The sequence below is a fragment of the Meriones unguiculatus genome, chromosome X (assembly GCF_030254825.1).
Source record: "Meriones unguiculatus strain TT.TT164.6M chromosome X, Bangor_MerUng_6.1, whole genome shotgun sequence".
In the NCBI taxonomy this organism is placed as follows: Eukaryota; Metazoa; Chordata; class Mammalia; order Rodentia; family Muridae; genus Meriones; species Meriones unguiculatus.
The window spans coordinates 18,170,602-18,195,392 of NC_083369.1; the positions used below are offsets into that span (position 1 = coordinate 18,170,602).

Here is a 24,791-nt window from a genome sequence, read left to right on the forward strand (position 1 = left end):
ATCAGATTAATGGGTTTTTGTTTGGTTGGTTAGCTAATGGGGTTGGTGGTGGTGGTGGTTTGGTTTGGTTTTGTTGGGTTTCTCTCTGTAGACCAGACTGGTCTCAAACTCACTCACAGAGATCCATCTGCCTCTGCCTCCTGAGTGCTGGGATTAAAGGTGTGAGACACCACCACCTAGCTTTAAGTTATTTTTTTAGAGCTTATCACCTGCTTTTCAAGAACATTTGTGGTTCTGTTACTGGCCTAGACAGAGCAGCCAACCTACACAGTACTTTCTTTAGGACAACAGCAAGTTCGTTAAAGGAATACTGTATTTAACCCTAGAGTTTTATTCTTGGTGGAATGTTTTGCATATCTATACTCAAATGTCACTCACATCCAACAAAGTACAGGAAAAAAACCACAACACTGATTCTTAATATAGTGTCTTTACAGTATGTGTTTATAGCACAAGACCTATCCTCTGACATGAGCGTCACCTCAGAACTAGAAGTCCTTATTGTTTTAACATATTGTTAGTTCCTGTAAGTCTAGGATCAAAATTTACCTCTACAAAGCCAATCTGTTGTTCCTGCAAAAGAACTGAGCAGCTCCTCATTTTGCATAGTTTATGAAACATTAGTTATCATGAAGGATGAGGAGGAGTGGAGACGCTACCTGTGTGTCTAGGTGCTGTGCTTAACATCTGACATGTATTTCTATTTTGGGTGTGTGTCCATGTTTAAGTATGAAGAAACTATTTTATTCATTTATTCTACAAAAATATATCTTCTACTGTAGAACAGATACTACACTGGGCACTGGGACAGGAAATAAAGTAGAACCCTGTATAACCTGCTGCTTGGGTTCTAGAAGTGCACTCACCTGGGACAGGAGTAGCTCTAAAAGTATGCATTGCATCATTTGATCTTTGTGACTTTCTACACTCTATAAAAGTGGACATGATTGTTCTCATTTTATAAGGAGGAAAACTGAGAAAGAATTGACTTTCCCAAGGTCATACTTTAGGGTTTTTTTTTTTTTTTTTTGGTCCCATTTTTTAATTCTCTCATATATTTCATTCTAACTGCAGTTTTCCATCCCTTCCCTTATCCTAGTCTCTACTCCCTACCTCCCCTCTCCCCCAGATCCACCCCTCCTTCTGCCTTTCCTCAGCAAACAGCTGGCCTCCTAAGGACATGAACCAAACCCAGAAGCCAGACTTTGAACCTCTGTCTTTCATTAGCCATTGACTATGTTGTCTCTAAAGTATCCCATGGAAGTGTGAAATTTAATTGTTACACACAGTGAAAAGATACCATCCCTAAGATTTCTTGGAAAACTTTATTTTAGGAGATTAGAGAAAGCATTTCAAGAAATAAGCCATTTAGCTTTATGCAAATGGTCATATGACCTTTCCAATATACAGTCTATTGTATTGTGAATGTGCAGCTGAGATTTTAGCTGAAAAGAATCTCTTAATCTTCAAGATTTAATTTGTAATTTTATGGGCAGAAAACAAGAATAAATGTTCCCACAATTTACTTCTTAGATATGGAATTCTTGATTCAAGTTTGAACATGGAAACTCTGAGTTCAACTTTCCCTTCATGTCCTGACTTTCCCTTCATCACCTTCCTACTGTGGAAGGTGAGTGGTGTCACCTGTCATTTTATAGAGGTCTTTCTAGGGAAGTACATCCTTTTTCTGAGCCACTTTTTAGACTACTATTATGAAAGATTGTTTACTTTTATGCATTTTGTATGCTAGAACTTCTGGCACCTCTTGGTTCTGGCAGGAGGCCATATGTACATACAGGGTAGAAATTCTCCATCCACAGTGCAAACTAGTCATCAGTAACCTACTGAATAAAATGAAAAGCAAAAGATATCTCTAAGGGAGATTTAATGGAAGTGTTTTTCCTTCAATATTGACTTTTAATGTTAATATTTAAAGAAGAGATCTTTTAATGAGGATAGGTTTTTCTTTCATTATAATGACAGGTCAACTAGAAAATACCTTCCACTTGGACTTGTATTTGGCACTTGGCCCTCTGTATTATTGAAATTTGGAAATAGGTAGATCATCAGTGAAAGGGAACCCAGCAGTTATCATTTACTCCTTTGGGTTTCATGATGTGGCAACAGCCATGTATCACACAGATATGCATATATAAATATTTTAGGCAGTACGAATTTTTTAAATTCTCTTTAGTTTGATGAAAAGGGATGAACTCTTCTCGAATTTATATTTGAGTTCAAATAATTACATAGACTTACCTTCATCTTCATCTCCATTTTCATTACAATTGGAGAACTGGCAGAAACTGGCAAATAATCACACAATTATCCTACCTCTCTGTTCATTCGGGTCACAGCTACACTGCCTGGATAATCACTAGTGACTTTGGTCCAGTGATAAAGGTAACAAAAGCTGCCAATTCATTCTGTAAGCCTTGCATCTGGAACTTGGCCCTCTTTAAGTAAGGTATTTTTATTACATTCTTTTGTTCGATTTGATAAACTTCTATCCTGCCTCTCTGTAGTGTAGCAGATGTAAAATTGGCTATTGTTTCTGCAAAATAGATGAGTCAGACACTAATTAAATTCACCGATAATGTTAGCCACAGGTGGAAATGAGGCCAGAGTGGGCCGTTCATTTATTCTTCCTGGCTTGATGTGTCTTTTAAAATATTAAATTCAAAAGGCTTTAAGAGCTTCACAATGTAGGATAATTTGGAGGGAGGGATCCTGTGCTTCATTATCTAAGTTGTTCTGAGCCAGGAAGCTAACCATGCATGTTTAGAAGACTTGTATGAAGCTGTAGCAAGAACTGGTAGTTTCCCCTACCTAGTCCTTAGGGCCTAGAATGCATGTGGTTAGAGGGGCAATGCCATTTTCATTTCCTTCTCCTCTCATCCGAACTTCACCAAGTAGCTAACCCCACCCTGTGAAGCAGAGGAGTCTTCACAGGTGATTTTTCTTTTACCATTTAAATTAAGGAGGCCAGTGTTCTGGGATTCTGGGGTGAGAGTGTCACTGTGCCACTCTTGTACACATTTTCCCTGTTCTCCTCTTAGTGGTAACTGATTCCTGCCCCTGGAGAAAGTAACCCAATTCTTTGGCAACAAACAGTTCAATAGGTTCTGATGTTAGAGCATATTCTGAACTACCGAGAGGCAGGAAGACTTTGTCCTAAATGGAAATCTTGGTAATCATGCCCTTTAACGTGGAGCTTCTCTGAAAAGGATCCCAAACATGACTAGATCTGTGCTCAGTAGGATGTTTCAATGTCAAAATTCACACTGCTCCCTCTCCACTGCTCTCTCTACCATGTGCCTCCTACTTTCATTGTAATTCTACCCTTCCGTTAGTCTTTAGCTGATACCCTGCCCCTTGAGTCCAGCCTAGGAAAACTGTTTAGGCTGTACAAAAATGTTAAGGCTTTGAATGGCTACACCTAATGCTGCCCTATGCCTAGCAGCTGCTTTAATGCATGAGCTGAATTCTGTTGACTACAGGGGTTCAGTTAAAGGTAGAATCCACCACCTGATAAAGAAGGCTGGTGCTGAGTTTGGGTGGACCTTTGTCTGCATGCACTGTTGCCTATTATACTATCAGGAAAAAGCCATAACCACTGCTACTGAAAAAAAAAAAACAAAAAACAAACAAACAAACAAAAAACCTATCAACTAACCAGATAAGTGAGCAAGTGAGTGGGGGAAGGGAATGGGGGAGTGCCAGAGAAAAGGGTAGTATTTGCCTGGAGATGCTGGGAGAGCAGTTCTGTGGGAGTTGGAGGTGAAGGGGTTTGTGTGGACCAGCTCAGTAGAATCCTGAGGAGGGGAAATGTGGAGAAATGGGGGCATCTTAAATGTATGAGGGGTGGGGTAGAAAAATATCTATCCTATTTAAATATAGGCAAGCCTCACTAACTCAACCTAATTAGAGAAAAGCCAGTCTGAATCGTGGAATATTTTAAATGCATTTTTATTACTTTCAAGCATTGAACATGCTAGTAATTCAAAATAGACTAACAGCATAGAACAGCACCTCAGGGAAGGGGTTTTAAGAATCATTTGTAATTAGCATATCAATTATTTGTATGTAAGTGGATGTGCACAAAGTGCATAAAAAGTTTATTCTCCTAAGTAGGACAAACATTCCCCAGTGCAATCCTGTTTACACTATTAATTTGCTTAGCCAGCCCTTTTTGTGCCAAGATAGATGTATGTAAGAAATGCTTATTTCCTCAGGGAAGAATGAATCGCTTCCCTGTGTTTAGTCCAGTAACTAAGAAGCTGAGCGCCACTTGATTGGTTTGGGATTTTCAGGATATGGAGTTTTGAATTTGCATACAGACTAGGGAGATTTCATATGGAGAAGATCTGGCAGCCATTGCCAGAGACCCAGTTTCCCCATCTGGATTTCATTGAAGTGATCTGGATTTCATCAGGCAACAGGACACTGATCCTAAATGATCCACCAGACACTCCAGCGTAGATATGTTTAAAATACATCCTGCCCCAGAAAAATAACTGCCAAAATATGATAAGTTGGAGTTACTCTATGTGCAGTACTTAAAAGTAATAAAAGTGCATTTCTTTTTAAGTCCAACAAAACCATGCAATATCAAGTTAATGATGAAAATCAATCCCCAAACTCTTTCTTGCACACCTCATTGTGTGACAGCATTGCACAGACTTGTAATCATCTGGGAGAGGATATTATATTGTGACGAGCTACAGCAGGTGCTAACTATATGGCAGGATTTCGCCTTTGAATCTAAGTGAGGCCCTCCTGAGTAAAAGAGGGTGAGGGAAGGGCTAGGGGCATGTTTATTGTTAACAAGTCATTATTGTCCATGTAAGTTTGAAAAGCAGTGCAATTGCATTGAAAAAGAGGCTTTATAGGGCAGGAAGAAATATGATTAGGAAATGAGAAGCAGAGATAGCTGCCTATATTTTACCATACGTGAATTAAGCTGGGCTCTGGGTAAATTGTGAATTCTTCAAGGCTTAGCTAGAGAATAGAAACAAGTGTGGAGCACATAAGCATGAGCAGTAAATATACACACCGATGTTTCAACTACAGTTTGGAATGGCTCCAGCTCTCCCCGTTTCCCCAAGGGCATCACTATACAGCGTCTGCAAAGGCCAAATAGCTCTTTGGCATCCAATCTGATTTTTTGCCTAAGAAATCAGAGAAGTTGGTTTCAATTTTAATAATATACTCTTCCAACCCCTATATAACAGAAAGGCACTTGTGTTTCTGCCCCCTCTTAAACTGAATTTTGTGTTTGGTGAAAGGTAGTAGATTGGCAGCACTGGAAAATGAGTTACTGTATTCCCAGAACAGGTATAACCAGGCAGTGACACTATGAAATTTCTCTCTGCCTTTGGGGACCATTAGAGTACTACTCAGGAAGTCACTGTGCTGAACTCGACAGTATCCTAGTGGGCTTGAAGAATTAACATAGCACTCGAAGGGCCTGACTTAAGCCCGTTCGTTTATTCATTCAGCATTATGTAGTGCTTGCTGTGTGCCTGGTGCTGGGAGAAGACACTAAAAACATGTTGTATCATTTCATCTCCACAAAAAAAAGAACAACAACAAAAAAAAAACCTCTTAGTGTTATTCTTATTTTATAGAGACAGAAAACAAGGCTCAAATAACAAAGTGATCTGTATTGATTTACACACACACACACACACACACACACACATACACACACACACACACACTGACTGGATCCAGGCACTTCGGGCTTGGTGCCACGTTGTCCCTGAACTAGGCGCTGCGGAGGTTGCAATGGGGCTGAGGGGACATACGTTTAAACCAAATGACACAAAGCTGAATGTAATTTGCACCATGGGCACTCCTGGTGGTTACAGAGACTGAAATGACCTATCTGAGAACACATAAAGAGCTATTAACACAGCAAGCCTTGGGATTCATCTCCTTTCAGTGTTCTTCCAGACCTGCCTCTCTGCCCAGCCTTACCACCTGCCCAGATAATATCTATACTGCTTGTTGGGTGGTCTGGCCTTTCAAAATGAAAAGAACCTTAGAACCATGGGACTTAGTGATGATGCATTGGATTCAAATTGGAATTTATATACTAATTCTAGCTCTGACGACTCACTCTGGGCCACTAGTATGGTCCTTTAATTCTGTCTGACTCACTTTCTCTTGTGTGAGCGAATGAGAATGGCCTTAGTTCTAAGAGGTAGAGCAAGAGATAAGAAATAATACACTAAAAATAATATGCAGCCCTTTCTGTTGCCAAGGTGAAATGTAATTAATGAGTAGAATTACTACAAGGCCAGCTAGAGAGAGATGCCAATTAGAGTCTGTTTTCATGTAATGGATTCAGCAATGAGAGGAAAAATATCCCTTTAAAGTGCTACAAAACTATATCATATTAAAAGAAAATTAAAAGAATGTGAAGCTGTTGGTTGGTGGGTGGGTTTGGGGAGTTTAAGGTTTGGTTTTTATTTTATAGGTTTATAGGAACCAGTACAGCTTGTCTGATGCTAAAAACAGAGAAGAAAAATACATAGGAAATTAAATGCCTTCTGGATGTGTCCAAGAGGCACCCATGGCCCCCAATGAAATGACACATCATCCTCACTGCAGGGAGCCCCACTCCAATTCCTGCCTCCCACAACTATTTCTAATAGATCTGAAATCACTGAGGCATTTACCATATGCTGAGTCCCCTTACAGCATGAGTCTTTGCAGAATGAGTCAGCAGTACCTGAGTTGAGATAGGATTGAAAGAATGTGGAAAACACATACATAAAAAAAAAAGTTGACTGACCTCCCATCTGGGACTGATGAGTGATGCTTTGGGTCCTTCACACAACCCTTTTCTGAATCCCAGCAAGTGCAGTGAATTTATTATCTATCTTTTAGAGAGGAGCTTTGCTGCTGGCAAGAACTCTTCTCATGCTGTATGTGGGGGCTCAAGGCATTAGTGATACTCTCCCTCTGTGGCTTGCTAAGGTTTGTCCCTTTCTCATACTAGTGACAGAGTCTATAGAGCAGTGGTTCTCAACCTTCCGAATGCTGTGACCCCTTAATACAGTTCCTCATGGTGTGATGACCCCCCAACCCTAAAATCATTTTCATTGCTGCTTCATAACTGTGATTTAGCTATAGTTATTAATTGTAATGTCGGATATGCAGGATACCCCCCCCAAAAGGGTCGCTTGACTCCCAAGTGGGATCGAGACCCATGGGTTGAGAACCACTGCTCTAGAGTGTTGCTTGTACTTGTTAGAAACCCTGGGAGATGCTTGTCTGGCTGAGCTGAGATATAAGCTAGAAGTCAGGAGATGGGACCTGCTGGCAGCCTGTCTCTATCATAGTCATGGCTAGGTCTGTGGGGTTAGGGTTATCATGCCCTACCAGCACTACAGTGATCATGACTGTAACACTGTCAGTCTGGCCTGGAGGTGAGTACTTTAGGTTCATAATTCCTTAACAAACCAATAATAAGTACATGTTCTCCACTCTCCCCCCACCACCATCACCACCATACTCATCTCATTTCCCTACCCAGTGCTGGAGGGAAAAACAGCACCAGTTAATGATATCAGGGGTGCAGAGCCTGTTGTTACCCCTCACTTTTCTCCTCCTCAGGCTCTAATACCGATCCCTGAATCAAGGCCTGCTGGAGTCCCTGTGCCTACTTCTACTCCTCATTTGCATAGCCCCCTCTGAAAAACCAGAGGGTGGAAGACGGAGGGATCAGGTTTCTCATCAAGAAAACTGCATTTCAAATGAATGTCTTGTGTGTTTATAAGGAAGTTACTAATGTAGTGTAATGAGATGCCTGTCTTCCCCCTCCTTTCTGGAGAAGAGATTTTTTTACTTTCATAAAAACCTAAAATTAATGATTTACAGTGTAGGGAGTAGCACTGTTACAGCCATTAGGGAAGGTTTCCCAAAAGCAATCTGGGGTGGCATTTCATTCACTGATTCACTTAATGACTATTTATTGAATGCCTACTATGTCTAAAGTGTTGATTCTACGTTCAAGGAATTTAGGAGAAATTTTAAAATGTTAGATAGAAATTGATTTTCATATTCACACATTTGAATAAAATAAAACACAGAAAGTTGCAAGAACCATAAAATTTAGTATGCTATGGGCATTTTGAGGAAATAAATACTTCAGAAAAAGGCTTAATTAAGGAGGTAACATTTGATCCAGGTTCTAAAGGGTACGTAATTACTATATCTTATAAAGTGTGCAAATGTGTATGCATATTTATCAAATCTGGGTCAAGTTTGAATATACAGAAATTGTCAAGAAGGATGTTGTGTCGAGAGGCAGCAGTAAGATCGGAGTTGGAAGAAGCTGCACTGTGCATGGAAAATAGCAGTGGTTCAGTTTGGCTGGACTGCAGAGTGAATGGGAGGGAGAAGTTACAAAGACTAGAAAAGTGGGTGGGAACTGCAGCATGGAGGAGCTGGAGTTCATAGCTACAAAATTTGCACCATATTCTGTCAGCATCAAGCAAACCAGTGAAGGTTATAGAATGAGGAAATAAGAAAATCAGAGTTTGCTTGAGAAAATGAGTACTGAAATATAATACTCTTTCGGGGTACTACTTCTGTGAAACAGCGTGGGTGACATAGCTGGTGCATGACCTGCCACACTCTGTAGGTCAGAAAGTCATGGAAGCAGGTAGATTGCAATAAGTTAGAGGCTCCACTCTGGTAACAGGGTACAGCTCTGCCACTTAATAGAAGCATGATACTGCATGGACTTCTAAACTTCCCTGTGCTGCAGTTTTCCCATCTACAAAATAAGTTCCAGGACACAGCTGCCTTATAATTGTTATGAGGGCTAAATGTGCTAACACGTATAAAGTACACAGAACCTGTTCTGGGTAACGTCCTCAAAAGCTGTTAGCTGCTAATATTTCTTCCATTCATGGGGGAAATGGAATTTGGGCTACCCTTTAAAGGATGACTGTGACTATAATGTAGACATGGAAAAACATGACTTATAGCTACAAGACAGTATGTGACAAAAGGCCTACTTGTATGAAGACGCAAAGTGAATGAGGGAAGCAGTTTGCCTATGGGATAACATCTCATAGGTGAAGGGGTTATTGAGTAATAGGATTTTAAAAGTAAGCCAGAGGTAGCTCAGGAGGGACTTTGAATCATAACCTAAAGTGGAGGGACACTGAGGGATTTGGAGATAGGGCAACTGACTTGATCAAAACTTCTCCTAAGGAAATTTAACTTATTGGTACTTTATGTGAAGGATTGGACAGAAAAGGGAGCCAAGGCAAGGCAAGTGGTTAGGAAACTCTTGGTGGACCCACTGTGGGTCATACAGCTGGATTTAAGTGTACCATGAGAGTGAGAGAGATGTTAATGATGAGTAATAAGAACAGAGAGGGGAAAACTCACAGAAGCTTCATAGTTTTGTACATGAGGGACTGAAGGTGTGGCTATCATTAATAGATACAGGAACTGCAAGAAATGAGGTGACACATTTCACATAGCCCAAACGAAGCTGTGATTTACAAGCTATCTCTACAAGATAACAGGCTGGGCCCAGGATTTATATGCAAATCCAAGCAGGAATAGCCCAGATAGACTTTGTCCTTGAAAAGAAAGAACAAAGTTACAGTAATCCAGAAGTATGATTGTAGCATAAGGACAGATGTATAGATGAATACAACTGAGTCCAGAGATGAAAATAAACCTCCATGCTTACAGTCATGTGATTTAATAGAGAGGGTCAAGATCACAGAGCGGGACAACTGGATAGCAGAATGTAAAACAATGAAGTTAGATCCTTACATCACGACATGTAAAAAAGTTAACTTAGAGCCAGGTGGTACATGCCTGTAATCCCAGCACTCTGGGAGGTAGAGGCAGGCAGATTTCTGTGAGTTCAAGGCTGGCCTGGTCTACAAAGCAAGTCAGTGACAGCCCAGGCTACACAGAGAAACCCTTTCTCAAAAACCGCAAACGAACAAAAGTTGACTTAGATCCAATATAAAAGTGTAAATGCTAAATACTATAAAACTCTTAGAATAAAACATAGATTTTGACCTTGGATTTAGGAATTGTTTCTTAGATGTGACACCAAAAACACAAACAACAGCAAAAATGGGTAAAGCAGACTTTGTCAAAAATAAAAACTTTTTTTAAAATATTTAAGATTATAATTACAACAATACTCCCTTCCCTTTTCTCCCTCCAACCTTCCAATACACCTCCCCTTGGTCTCTTTCAAATTCATGGCCTCTTTTTTTTCATTAATTGTTATCACATACATATATGTCCATGTATATGATCCTGAATATAACTTCCTCAGTCCATATAATTTACTTCAATGTATGTTTTCAGGCCAAATTTATACTTATATCAAAACTGTGCATAGATTGCGAATGAAGGCTTCTGAGTTGTGAATCCGATAATGGACTGGTGCCTAGTATGTTTTAAGAATTCTTATAACTCAGTAGTTAAAATGCCAACCTACACTGTCTTAGATACAGACTCTGTTGCCCGATCTTCCATCACTTCCTCCTGGTGGGATGGCCTTGCCAGGCCACAGAGGAAGAGGATATAGGCAATCCTGATAAGACTCGATAGGCTGGGGTCAGTTGCAAGGGGAGGAGGACTCCCCCTTTCTGAAGACTAGGGAAGAGGAATGGGGGGACAAGGGAGGGAGGGTAGGACCAGGAGGAGATAAGGGAGGAGGCTACAATTGGGATGTAAAGTGAATAAATTAAAAAAGAAAAAAAATGTCAACCCACTTTAAAAGTGGGCAAAGGACTGAAATAGACACTATTTTAAAGATGTACACATTACTGATAAACAAATAAATTCTCAAGTTCATTAGTCATCAAGAAATTACAAATTACAAATGGAGACTACAGTGAAAGACAAGAATGGAACTCAGTGGCAAAGCTTAGGCAGGAGTATGACAAAATGAAATAGTACATCTTACCCATTATGGAGTGTGTGTGTGTGTGTGTGTGTGTGTGTGTGTGTGTAACAACAATTAATGAAAAAGAAGTCATGGATCTGAAAGAGAGCAAGGAGTGTTTGGAGAAGGAAGAAAAGAGGTAATGATATAATTATATTAAAATCTCAATAAATAATAAAAATTAAAAAGGATAATTTAAGTTTTGACAGAGAATCTTATAGTAAGTAAACTAAAACAAAGCATAAGAACAATGTACATGAAGCATAAAGTAAATATTTTATTCTTAAAACGTAGCTATTTTAATTTAAAATAAACCAAGACAGAAAATGTGTTGACAAGAATGTAAAGATATTTAACACTCAAACACAGCTGATGGAAATGTACTTGTACCACTATGGGAAAAAAGCCTGCCATTTCTCAGGTGCTTAAACATAAAGTTATCAAATGATCCAATAAGTAAACACACACACACACACACACACACACACACACAGGCATAAATACATGCCCAAGAGAATTAAAAACATGTGCACATAAAAACCTATGCATGGATTCCCACAATAGCATTATTCATATTAACCACAGTGTAGAAATTATCTAAATATCAATTAGTTTATGAATAGACAAGCACACAATAAAATGTTATTTGTTGATAAAAAGGAATGAAGAGCCAGGTGTGATGTTGCATGCCTGTAAATCTCAGCATTTGGGAGGTAGAGGCAGGGCCTGGAGGTATTTGAGTCCATCTTTGGCTACATAGTGAGTTTTAGACCAACCTGAGCTACATGAGACCCTATGAGAAAATATATAATAGTTCATGAGATAACACAGATGAACATTGAAAACACTATGCTAAGTGAAAGAATCCAGACACAAAAAGCTACATATTTTATGAGTCTATTTACATATGGACAAAATTAGATAAGTCTATAAAAATAGAGAGTAGAACAGTGCTTTCCAGGGTTTTTGTTATAGAGCATGGTAAAATGGGTAGTAACCATTGATGGTTACAAGGTTTTATCCAGGTTTGATGAGAAAGTCCCAAAATGCTACAAAATTTTGTGGCTGCATTAAAAAAAAAAACAGAATTGTACACTGTAAATTGAAGAATTACATGATATGTAACTATCAATTGTTTTAAATGTGTGTGTGTTTTGTACAGTAGCAAGAAAATGTGGATAGTGTGGTTTATTCAAAGGCCTTATGTTGGCAGGTCAAAAATGACCATTTGTTAAGGATGCTTGTCAAAGTTTCTGAAATCATCAAACCATATTCTCAGGAAGAAAACAGGTGGGCTGCTGGCTTGAAAACAGGAAGTGATTAGGCAGTCACAGTTTAACACAAATAAGGAGCAAGTACAATAAGGACACGGGAAGATAGAAAACGGTAGCAGAGAAAGTTTAGAGTTCAGGGTCTTAAATGTAAAGCGTTTCCAAGTGTCTGATCGTCAATCTTCCAAAAGCGGCTGTGCTTAGGAATAACTAACATGGAGTGTAGCAGACATTGTTATTGTTGAAACCAGAAAGGTAATGTCAGAGAATTAGTCCTTGGAGAAAAGTGAGGGCAAGTTTTGTTTTAAATTCTGTAAAGCCATTGCAAACTTCATATAGTAGGCATTCAGTTAACATTTATGAGGTGAGTGGTAGGTGGCTGAATCGATCCATGATCGAACATGATAGCATTTAACACGGTTTTGTGCTTCCCCATCTTGTGCCCCTACTGAACCATCAATACTATCAGGTCTTTGCCTCTAGAGTCTTTTCCCACTTTGGTTTTTTGGTTGTTCGTTTTTGTTTTGTTCTGTGTCATTTTGAGAAAGGGTCTCACTATGTAGTTGTGGACTAATCTGCTAATTCACTAGTAACCCAGACTGGTCAGAAATATTGGGCAATCCTCTTGTTTCAATTTCCTGTGTACTAGGATTGTAAGTATGTGTTATCGTCCCCCATATAGGGAATAAGAGGTGTTTAACTCTGGGTTTAAGTGAATGAAAAAAAAAAAAAAAGCAGAACCACAGAGAATAATGAAAAGGAAAAAGTTTTTTTAAAAAGAGTGAACCAGAGGCTAAAGTCCTCAAGGGAAATGGAAGAATATTTAATAGGTCTATTGAAATTTTAATAGTATTTGTTTGTTTAAAATAAGCAAAAGATGTTGACTTCAAAATGGAAATATAAAGCCAGGCTTAGTGGCATAGGCATATAATTTCAGCACTCAGGAAGTCAAAGCAGGAGGGCTCTATGCGTTCTAGACCAGCCTGGGATACATAGTGAGATTTTATCTCAAAGAACTAAAACAAAACAACTATATATATAAACTATATATATATGTATATATATAAACAATATATATTTATATATATAAACAATGAGAGGAGAGGGTTTGAACTTGGAAACTGTAATTTTCTGCACATACTACCCATTTGTAGTCACCCACCCCTAACAAGCTGCCCCTCCTCAAGTTTTTTAAGACATACCTGGCCTGGCCTTATTCTCATATTGTTCTCCTGCCTAGAGAGCTTCAGTGCCCCTTGTGCCATCATCTGTGGGCTAGGCTTTGTGATTTTTTCTGTCCTTACATGCAACATCAGCAATCAGAGCTCTTAAGTATAATTTTTAGCAAGATCAGTACTTATAGATCTCCAGGGGCTCCCATTTGACTGTCAAATCAAATGAAACCCAAGTAGTTTTCCACGTCCACCATCCAGCTTTCTGTAACCTGAGGTTTATTCAGTGTACAAAATGCCTTACCTTTTTCAAAGCTTCTGATTACTGTTTTCTCTACCCATCCAGAGCCCGTTTCATCAGAACTCCCTGAAGAATGATTTTCCCTACAGCTATAATGAAGACAACTGTTCCAGAAACACCTCCCTTCCTTTCCTTCCTCTCTCCTAATTACCAGTCATGAACATTATTGGTATCTTCTTTTCTTGGGTATCACTCCATGTTCCTCTATTAATTTTGTCATGGAAGTTGCTCTCAAGTCCCTGTCTTTCTTGTGTCAGTGGCCTGTGAAGGGCTGTAAAAGCCCTGATCAGCTTTCAGTATATTCTACACTACCGTTCACTTACATCTAAGATGAAATTTTAATTGCGTCCCCAACACACACAGCATACACACTGCACGTACACGCGCACACATGTAATATTTAAGACGTTTCACACACTCTACATAAAAACACAGATTCATTTATTTTTGTCTTTATACACTTCCACTTGCTGTTTGTAGCCTGCATGTCACGTGCACTTTCTTCTCTGAGCCTCTCCTCTTAGTGGGCTCCATAACGATCCCCATAGCTAACTCCCGCAACTTTATTCCACAAGCCTCCAACTTTCTCTTTTTCTGCTGTGCTTTTTGTTTCGTTCTGCTTAAAGATTTCTAGGGATCAAATTCAGGACTTAACACCTGCTACCTTCTATGCTTTAAAAAAAATCTTTAAATTTTTATTAAATGTATTTATCTTATTGGGTGGGACACACATGTGCCAGAGCATGTTTGTAAAGGTCAGAGGACAACTTTCAGGAGTTGCTGCTATTCTTCTACTATATGGGTACTGGGGATTGAACTCTGGTCATCAGGCTTGTCTGCAAATGCCTCTACCGACTGAGCTTTCTCACTGGGTTTAACCAAACTTTTATTTCAAAAAAATAATCACATATTCACAGGAGGTCATAAAGGGAAGTCCTGTACACTTTCCTCATGCTAGGTATAGTGTGACAACTTGTACAACTACAGTACATCATCAAAATAAAGAAATTATTTTGGTATAGTTTATTGACCATTCAGATCCCTCCAGTTATTTATATATTCACAGATGAGTGTGTATATGCAATTTTATCATACCTGAAGCCTCCCATGACATCTACAATCAAAATACAGAAGTACACCATCACAAGGTTGTGTCGTGCTATCCCTGTACTGTCACAGCCATCTATAACTCCTGGGAACGACTAATGTCTTCCCTCTGTTGTTAAGATTTTACAGTGTTATATGAATGGAATCACACAGTGTTATTCTTTTGAGGTTGGCCTTAGGTAGCCATCATACTTTCCTTATAATCTACCCCAATCCCTTGCATATAATAATGGCTTGTTCCTTCATATTGATGCACAGTACTCCACTGCTATGGCTGCTGGTTTCTTTAACCATTTACGTATTAAAATTTGTTTAGTTTTTTTTCACTTGAAGCTATTATGAGTAAAGATGCTACACACATTCATGTATAAGTTCCTACATGAAAATAAGCCTTAACTTTCTGGAATGAATTGCCCAAGAGTGCAATTGCTAGCTCATATGGCAAGTCTATTTTTAGTTTTGACAGGAACTGCTAAATTATTTTCGAGAGTGGCTATACCATTTTACATTCCCACTAACGAGATATGTGTGATCTAGTCTTCACATCTTCACCAGGAATTATTATCATCACTGTTTGCTTCTACCCATGTCAAGACTGACTCCTATATGGTGCTTCTCATCTTTCAGGACCTAAAGAGCCTTTCTAGCTCTATAGAGAGAGCTTTTTCTAACCTCACCCGGACAAGCTCACTTCTCTCTCCCTTGTGCCGTCTTTGATATTTCATTTATCATTGCATTTTAATTTTTTATTGTCAGAGTCTGTGTATTCTACTCTATTCTAAGCTATGTGATGATACAGAGCATGCCAGATTCCTCTTGATTCCTGGAGCATCTGGTCCATGTTGGTTCCAATCTGAGCACATAGTGGGTGCTCAGTGAGCGTATACTAAGTGAAGGAAAGAATGAGTGGAAAGAATGATAATCTCCCCCCACCCTGGTAGAAAGCTTTTTAAAATAGATATCACGCCTTCCTCTGTGTCTCCCAGCAGCAGTTAATAGGGTGCTCTGTGTAGATGCTCAATAAATGTCGCCTAAGCTGTTCAGGTGGCTTATCTTCCCTCTGCACCCATGAGATAAGCACATGAAAGAGAGAATAAACCTAAGAATCCTTGCATTGAGGATCGTATGTCATAAATTTTATAATATTCTTATAATCTCTACAATCCCTCAGCATTCATCTGTGTAATGAGAAACTAAAGCAAAATAGTTCTTTATGTCAAAGAATGCCTCTGTGACCATCATTTCATACCCTGGTTACATATGAATTGGGAAGGGCAGTGTTTTATATCCCTGAATTCCTTTTGCCATCTCAGAAGGATCTGGGATTTTTCTGTTTTTCTGCTCTGGTGTAATTTGACATGTTGATTATGAGAGGGTCATTAACTTCAACATTTTTGATCACTTTTTGACTCTGTATTTTCTCAACTCTGAAGTCTGTTAATTTGCACTTGTTTACATGTCTCTGTAAGAGATACTCTGGCCCTTGAGGGCTGGGATATGTTTTGTCTGGAAAGTAGATTGTAAGCCCCTTGAGAGCAAGGACCTTATAATTCCTAGGAATGCATTCTGGACATTGTCAGTGTTCAATTAATGATAGTATTGGAAGCCTGACTAAGGTTACCTGTCACATTGACATTTCCCTTTTCATCTGTAAGGCTTCATGCCTTAGAGTTCGGCTGATTCGATAGCATTGATTCTACTCAAAATTACACTATTACCCATTCCAACTTGTTCTTTTGGGTACATTCAAATTATAATTTTTGATCACTTCATACTGCTCTCCTTATAATACCATGGTTACATATGCAATGGGAAAGACTGTATTTCAGAACCCTCAAGTCCTTTGAATAATGAAAAGTAAGTTGATACCATCTAGGCTTTCAAGGCTTGTGTCTCTTGCCCCCACTGATAATTAGGTGATAAACTACAAGTGTGATTGCTATCTAAAATTATCAGAAGAAAACCTTCATAACTATTCAAAATATATGTTTTATTTATCTAGATTCTAAAATGGAATAAATGTGTAAACTATGCCCCATGGCTGTGAAAGTTAAATAGACACGGAGTTTTCAGTGAAATCTCGGTTCTGAAATAAAAAAAGGGCAAATTTGTTCATTGGTGATGGTGAAAGTAGGGGATTTATATTATAAGTCAGGTTTATTAAAAGTATAATGCATGTGCAGACTGTTTTACCCTTTAAGGTGGACAGTTAAATGTGATGGACAGGTTACATTTCAGTTACTGGGTAATTCAATTATCCCTTCAACACACCCTACTACCAACTGCAAACCCTGACCTCAAACTGATCTTTTCCTGATAATTCATGTCCTTCCTCTTTCCTACAGTGTACTAAAGGAGGTGTACCAGGCCTTCAATCCTAAAGCAGTGGTTTTACAGCTGGGAGCAGATACCATTGCTGGGGATCCAATGTGTTCCTTTAACATGACACCAGTGGGGATCGGCAAGTGTCTGAAGTATGTTCTTCAGTGGCAGTTGGCAACTTTGATTTTAGGAGGAGGTGAGTACGAAGGAAAGGCACCAAGAGAACTTGTCAGTCCTTCTCCACACTTTCTTGACATAGAAGATAAGTTGAAGTTCCTGGATTAGCTAGTACTAATCTACCTGTAGCCCAGAAGCCTAAGTCTATGAAATAGATCACCTCCACAGTCCAGCACTCTGGCTCATCCTGGTCGTCTTGCCATGTGCTTTGACACCTAGGCACTCTGAAGTTTGTTTCAATTCTTAAATAAAGGTTAAAAGGAAAACATTTGCCTGGCATATATAAGACCCTGTGTTCAATCCTGAGCACTGAATGGAATATAAGAGATTATCTCAGATTATAATAGAGGATGTCAGCCCCAAAAGACTGTGTGCCCTCTTCTGCTAGAATAGTCATTAATTTTGTTCTTATCATGTTTTAGAAACATTCCAATGGAATTCTATCTCTGCTCATAAATGCATAGTAAATACATGATTTAATTGAATAGCTAAGCTGAATTCAAGATTTACTCATTTCCCCCAAAACATGCCTTTGTTATAATGAAGCAAACTTGAGAGATCCATAGTCTTTTGAGCATTCTTTCTTCCCTCATAGTGATATTTACATTATTTAACTAACAGAACTCTAGGTTTGTTTGACAGAGCATTTGTATGTTTTGGTACCTTGCCCAACCTCAGTCACCTTTATAGGTTCCTTGCTTAGGACCTTCTGTTTCCCTACCAACTACAGCATTTATTTCATTGGATTAATAAATTGGTGTATTAAAATATGATCAAGTGGCTTGAGATTAAAATGCTCATGTATTTCACCAGGCATGGTGGCACTTGCTTGTAATCCTAGTACTTGGAAAACACAATCAAGAGGATCAGGAGTTGAAGGCTAGCATGGGCTACACAAGACCCTATCTCAAAAATGAACCAAAAGTCCATATGTATAGGCTAGAGAGATAGCTCAGTAGTTACGAACACTTGCCTCTCTCGGCAAAGGACTGAGGTTCAGTTCCCAGCCCCCACATGACAGCTCACAACCATATATAATTCCAGTTCTGGGGTATCTAATGCCTGTTTCTGGCCTCTGTGGGCACCTGGCATGTACATGGGTATACAGACATAAATGGAGCAAAATGATCATACACATAAAATTTTTGTAAAAATTTAAATACATACATTATGAGGAAGGTAATAGATTGATTTTTATCACTCTCTTGCAAAATCCAAGTTCAGGTAAATTCTGGGAAGGCCTTATGTAAAAAAGCGAGCATGTAGCACAAATACACCAACCTAGTCCTTTGGCATCTTCAAATCCCAGAGGGTTCAAAATTGAAACTGCTTACAAGAGACACTATCTTATGAAAAGCTGGCAAGAAAATTTATTAACTTCATCTCCAGAAAAAAAAGATAAAATTGATAAGCATTGCATGGCATATTGCTTTCCTTAACAACACTAAGGATGGTGATTATGATAGAAGGCCAGCTAGGGGGGAAAGACCTTTCACAACAGACATCTGTGAGAATTTAACTTTTGTCTGAGGTTGCAGCCTTCTCTCAAAGAACCTATTAGCATTAGCTCAAGCCCTTTTGTTTTTTTAACCTAAAGCGTCAATTTTTTCAAGTAAAATATGTGTATACTAGAGATTGCATACTCCTTAAGCAAAACCTATAGTAATTCTTTTTGAAATTAAATAACTAAGCCAAATCACTCTGTCATACAGGCTAATTTTTCATGCTAGGGATGTTTAAAAGTAATATACAAACTGGATAGCTGAAATTCTGTGCTCTTAACACATAGGCAATTAGTAGAGGTGGCTACATTCTTAAGCTTCTTCAGAGCGGTCCCACTGAGAACTGAAAGCGTATCATTTTGGATGATGGTCACCCTACCTAAAATAGAGCTGATTTCATTTCCTTTGGTCTGCTCCGAGGTTAGGAAATCATTCCATTTTACCCTTATACTCTTGAAATTGAGCTAAAGGCCAATGTTCGAACGCTTGCATGGCAAAGCACAGCCATTCAGCACAAAAATATGCTGATTATTAACCAATGTAATATGGCTGCTGGGTGACTATGACAGGACCTGACGAGATGGGTCAGGGTGTCAATCATCAGTCCCTTCGTCGTCTCACTTTCTTTGATCTCTGCCACCAGGCTTGCATTTTGTGGTGAAAAGGAATGCTGATATTAAATGAAGGAAGTCTGTTTCTGTCAGCACTTTGCTTTTCTTTTTCCTGGATGCCTTTAGGACTAGATCTGCCAATAGCTTTAAAATACAAATCTCAGCCAACAGTCACTTTATAGAATTGTTGCAAAATTCATCTGAGTAACCATCACTTTGGGTGGGTCCCCTCTAGACATCTGGGTTCCAGGGTTCTCAGTCTCACTAATGTCTCCTGATGGAACTGAGGTGCTTGGCTTCCTCGGGTGCATATTTGCTGGAAGACAAGAGCCTCTTTAAACTGTGTTACCCTTGAAATTCCAAGTTCCACTCTATGCACAATCTGACTGGTCCCCTAAAGTCTGCTCACTAGGTAGTTCACACATATTATTAAGGAATGTTAAAATAGGATTCTGCAAGTTGAAGTTGTCTTTTTAGCCCTTTTATTAAAACGATTTTCTCTCCTTCCTTACCCCTCCTCCTGTTGTTTTGTGACTATTCTTTCCTAACTTCACAATTCTTGATGGAGACAGGAGGCTATAACCTTGCCAACACAGCTCGTTGCTGGACATACTTGACCGGGGTCATCCTAGGGAAAACACTATCCTCTGAGATCCCAGATCATGAGGTAAGTAAGGCTCTGACAAGTCCTCTCTTCTTTAAGGGGAAGAGCTGAGTCATTCCACCTAATCAAAATCACGTCCTCACCACTCAATACCGTTTTGTTGAGAGACACTTCAGTAACAATGACACACTGTTTTGGCAGAATAGTGGACTCTTGTTCCAAAATAGCCAAGACCTTCTGCCTTTTTTTTTTCAACAAAAGCTCTCAAAGGCCAACCAACTTTAATTTCTCAATTAATTACAGAGACTGTGGGAAGGGGTCACCTGTTCACACAAAGAACTCTTTGGAATATGTACATATTTTCAGCCCCTCTTCTCAAAAGTGAAGGGGCTAATTTTAAATATATAAGCTACGTTTTGGTTGGTTTTGGGCAAGTTGCCATAGGTGAGAAGTGACACATATTCATTGCTGGTCATCGTGTTCTCTCAGATGTCTTTGACTACTGTAAATTTCAGGAACCAGAATCGCAAGAAATTCAAGTCTGCTGGGTTTCCAGCAATTTGAGGTACAGAGACTGGGGCTGGACCAGCCAACCTGAAATGTGATCGTTTTAACCCTTGCCATTTTCTCTAGTCATACAAGATGGCCTTAACAAACCAAAGATGTCTGCTTTTGCTTTCCCAAAACAAGTAATAAAAGCTGTCTGGGACCTGTGAGTGTGTTGATAATCGCGATTGCAAAGGTGTACCCATCTATTCTCACTTACTTTCACCCCTGTCAGGGAATACGTTATCACACATGAGAATATAGCCGCAGACCTTGAACTTAAAATGACAAAGCAGTCCATGAAGCCCCACCTTCTCCAGCTATTTCCCAAAGATGACGGATAGTTCTTTGCTTGTAATGTTATGTTATCTGCCAAATGTATTGCTGTGTACTTGAGAACATTATGCTTTGTGGAGTCACCATTAATTTTTTTTTAATTAGAAGTAACTTAAACTAATTTGCTTCCAATTTTCTTCAAACCATAGGTGGGGTATAATACATAACTCAGAGAAACCACTCAATATGATTAGAATACAGATAGATGGAACGGAATAATTTGAGACAATTTGCCAGTGTCAGGGTTAATGGAAGTCTTTTCTTGACTTCACTTACCTTTATTCAGTATTTTTTAGCTTAATGAAATATAGGTAAGTGCTGTGAACAAATGTAATTGCTGTTATTGCTGTGGGAATATCTCATATTGCATTGTAATTTAGAGCACTGGGACTCCAAAAACTGATCAAGTTATAGCAGAAAGCAGCCGTAAGCTGTAGTAGTCTAAATTGAGAGTGAGTGTTATATTCCTCAGAAGCAAAAGCAAATCTAATGATTCATCTGTATTAAAAGAGTGATAAAATTTTAATAAATACGAATATTGCCTCTGGTACCTGGAGAAGCTATGTACGTGAACAGATGTGAGTTTAGCCTTATAGATTGCGATGCTCTGTCTTTATATGGACTCATTCTGTAAGATTAAATGAGATGTAATGCATGTCAAGTGCCTGAGACACAGCTTGTGGCACCTAATAGACATTTCCAAAAAGCAAGTTCTTACTTTCCTTTTGCATGTTCCGCGCTTCTTACACCCAGACGTTTATGACTCTGTCATTCATATATTTGTCCAAACCCTTTGTGAATGCCTTCTGTCATATTCTTCTGGTATAAAAGATATGAGTCATCTAAGAAGGAACAAAGAAGAAAATTGAAATGACAGTCTTCAGGTACAATAAGATATTATTTTAATGAAAATTGCCAAAAATAGACCATACAGTATGAAGGCGTATATAAGTTTTGTGTCACAATACACAGTTGCACACAAATATCTTTTTGGCCCTCTGCAATCAGATCAACAAATGGTAGATAAGAAAAAAATATTTTCTGTATATTCATTATTTGCTAGGAATTGTACTACTCTCAGTGCCTTAAGGGATGTAAAGGTCAGTAAGACCTTATCCCTATCTTGTGTGGCTAGAAAAGGAAAATGAGCATGGGCAGCTGTGCCAATACAGATAGTGATAATACAGAGCAGAGGAGGAGCTCCAACACCAGATAGGCATGTTCATACAAGCCTATAATCTCAGCAGTCTAACCACTGATGAAGGACTGTGGGTTTGAAGCTAGCTTGGGCTACACAGCAAGTTCCAGGCCAGGCTGGGCCATTTAGGAGACCTTGTCTCAAAAAAAAAAAAAAAATTAGGGGCTGGAGAGATGACTCACTGTTTGAGAGCACTGACTTCTCTTGCAGAGGATCCAGGTTCAGTTCCCAGACACCCGCATGGTGGCCTAAAATCGACTATAACTCCAGTTCCTTGTATTTTTCTGGCCTCCACAGGTTCCAGACATATCAATGGTGCATAGACACACATGGAAGCAAAATACCCTTACACACATTTTTCCCAAATTAACCAGAAGATAGTCATAACAGTGACTATGGAGATGTGTATCAACTGTGAAGGGAATACAAAGGAAAGCACAAAACATCCTGCTATCCTAGGAGATGGAAGAACAAAGTTGGAGAATGAGAGCAGAGACAGTGAGGAGATCAGCTGGGCCATAGCACAGTCACAATGTTGACTATTGTAACAGTCAGCTAAGATAATCTTTCTCCTCATCCTCCAAAGGCCATTTTCCCACTTCTATGCTCTCTTCCTAGGTCTAGCTACAATCCCCACGATTTTCAAAACACTTTAGCTTAAACCAACCAAGCCCTTTAAAGCTGTTTCTTTACTCCTTTATTTATTTAACAGCTATTAATGGGGCTCCTACTACTTGCTAGGACATTTTCAGATCTGGATTCAGATACTCAAACAAGGTAAACCCAATGTCCTCAAAAATACTACCCTCTAATTAAGGCATCAAAGCAGTGTGTTCAAATCTAGGACAGGCAGGAGCAAAGGGGGGAACTCTTTCAACATAGAACTAAGCTGAGGGTAGTGGTGCATAGTTGTAACCCCAGCAACTCAGCAGGCTGAGGTAGGAGGATCACAAGGTCAAGGACAGCTTGAACTACTTAAATGGCAAGTTCCAGGCAAACCAGTAAGACCCTGAAACTTTGAACTGGATATTCAAGATTGATTGAGAGTTTGCCAAGTGAGGAAGAGAAAGGTCTAGGCAATACACAAAAGGGACAGAAGCTGGAAAGACCAGTAAATGTACAATGTGTGTCATGCAGACTATATTAGAGAGTAGGAACACCTAGAGCTTTAGTAGGAATTGTGACCAGCTATGAACTTGGTTTTTAGAAAGTATTTGGGACTAGAGAAATAGTTCAGTGGTTTTAAGTGCACTTGCTGTTCTTACAGAGGACCCAGGATTAGTTCCCAGAACCCACATAGTAGCTCACAACTGCTCATAACTCCAGGTTCAGGGAATATGGCACCCTCTTCTGACCTCTGCAAGCACCAGACATGCATATGGTATATATACAGTGCATACATGCAGGCAAAAACACACATATACATAAGGTAAATAAATCTAATACTATCTAATACTTTTAAGTGAGAAAGCTATTTTTTTTTTTTTTTTTTTAGAAAGTAAAAGACAGATTGCTATGGGAGTAAACTTGTCATACAACCAAGTTAAAAGGTTTAGGCATACTCCTAAAACATTTAATGAAAATGTTTGCGAGCAAAAGCATTCCAGATTTGCGACTCTTGGATTTTGTTTTGAGGTTTTAAGATTTTTTAATAACAACTGTATATAAATAAATAAAGGTTTCTTGGGATGGAACAGGAATCTAAACACAATTCATTTGTTTCAACAATACCTTCTACATATAGCGTGAAGAAAACTTTACAGAATATTTTAATTGTTTCTCATTAAACAATGAAGGTGTGGTCATTGCTACTTCTAGTATAAGATTAACAGTAAAATAGTTTAGACTTTGGAGCATTTTGGTTTTTGATTGAAGAGTCTCAAATCTGTACCATTCTGCTGGTCACCTGTGTTTGGTTGTCTGTTTTAGCTTTCTGTTTTAAGCACAGTGTAAGCACCCATCTAGCTGGCATTCCTTCATTGAATAAACAACTAAGCAAGCAGGTATTTGAATACGTGTAAGCATTCACCTAGAGAGATTTCTCTGTTGAAGGTGGGAGAAATGGAAATGTAATATAGTCTTTCTGAAAACATAAGTCAACCGTAGTACCAACTTCCTATCCTTTTCACAAAGTGCTATGTATCCAAACCATTGGAAACTCATCTATCCCAAGAAATATTCTCCATTGCCATGCAGGGAAAGGATCTGAAAAGGCAAGCCCAACATAGATTCTACAGTATTTAGGGCAACTCTTTGAGAACAACCTCATGAGATACAAAACAGGTGATAACATAAAACCAGCCATCAGGGAGTTGATTTCAGCCTATGAATTGGGAAGAGGTTAGACAGGCAATCATGGAATAAAGAACCATCACAAATGGGGAACATGGAGAAAATTGGAACATGCATGTATGATTGGGCCCTGAAACTACCATGGGGAAAGTCCAAACATGACATAAACCCATAAAAAGGCCAGTGCATTGGTAGCACTATTACATGGAAAAATAGTATGTAATCTAGTTTTACTATTTAGATCTCATGATCTGTGTTTAAATAAAGCAGTTTCATGTACAGGTTGAATATTTATAATTCAAAAATCTGAAATAACTTTTTAAATTTATTTTATGTGCATTAGTATGAAGGTGTCAGATCCCTTGTAATCAGCATTACAAACAGTTGTGAGCTGCCATGTGGTTGCT

General features: G+C 38.9%; 1 protein-coding gene across 3 annotated transcripts in view; it reads left to right on the forward strand.

Moving 5' to 3' along the window:
• The window catches only part of Hdac8 (histone deacetylase 8), a 208,230-nt gene that overhangs the window by 75,973 nt on the left and 107,466 nt on the right, over positions 1-24,791 (forward strand). For 2 of the 3 annotated variants that reach the window (XM_060375393.1, XM_060375392.1), the window contains exons 8-9: positions 17,142-17,314; positions 19,981-20,075. In XM_060375393.1, coding sequence (XP_060231376.1) covers positions 17,142-17,314; positions 19,981-20,075 — 268 coding nt within the window. Of the gene's footprint in view, positions 1-17,141; positions 17,315-19,980; positions 20,076-20,527; positions 20,726-24,791 lie in introns of those variants that run through there. The other variant, XM_021662855.2, reaches the window with a different exon arrangement.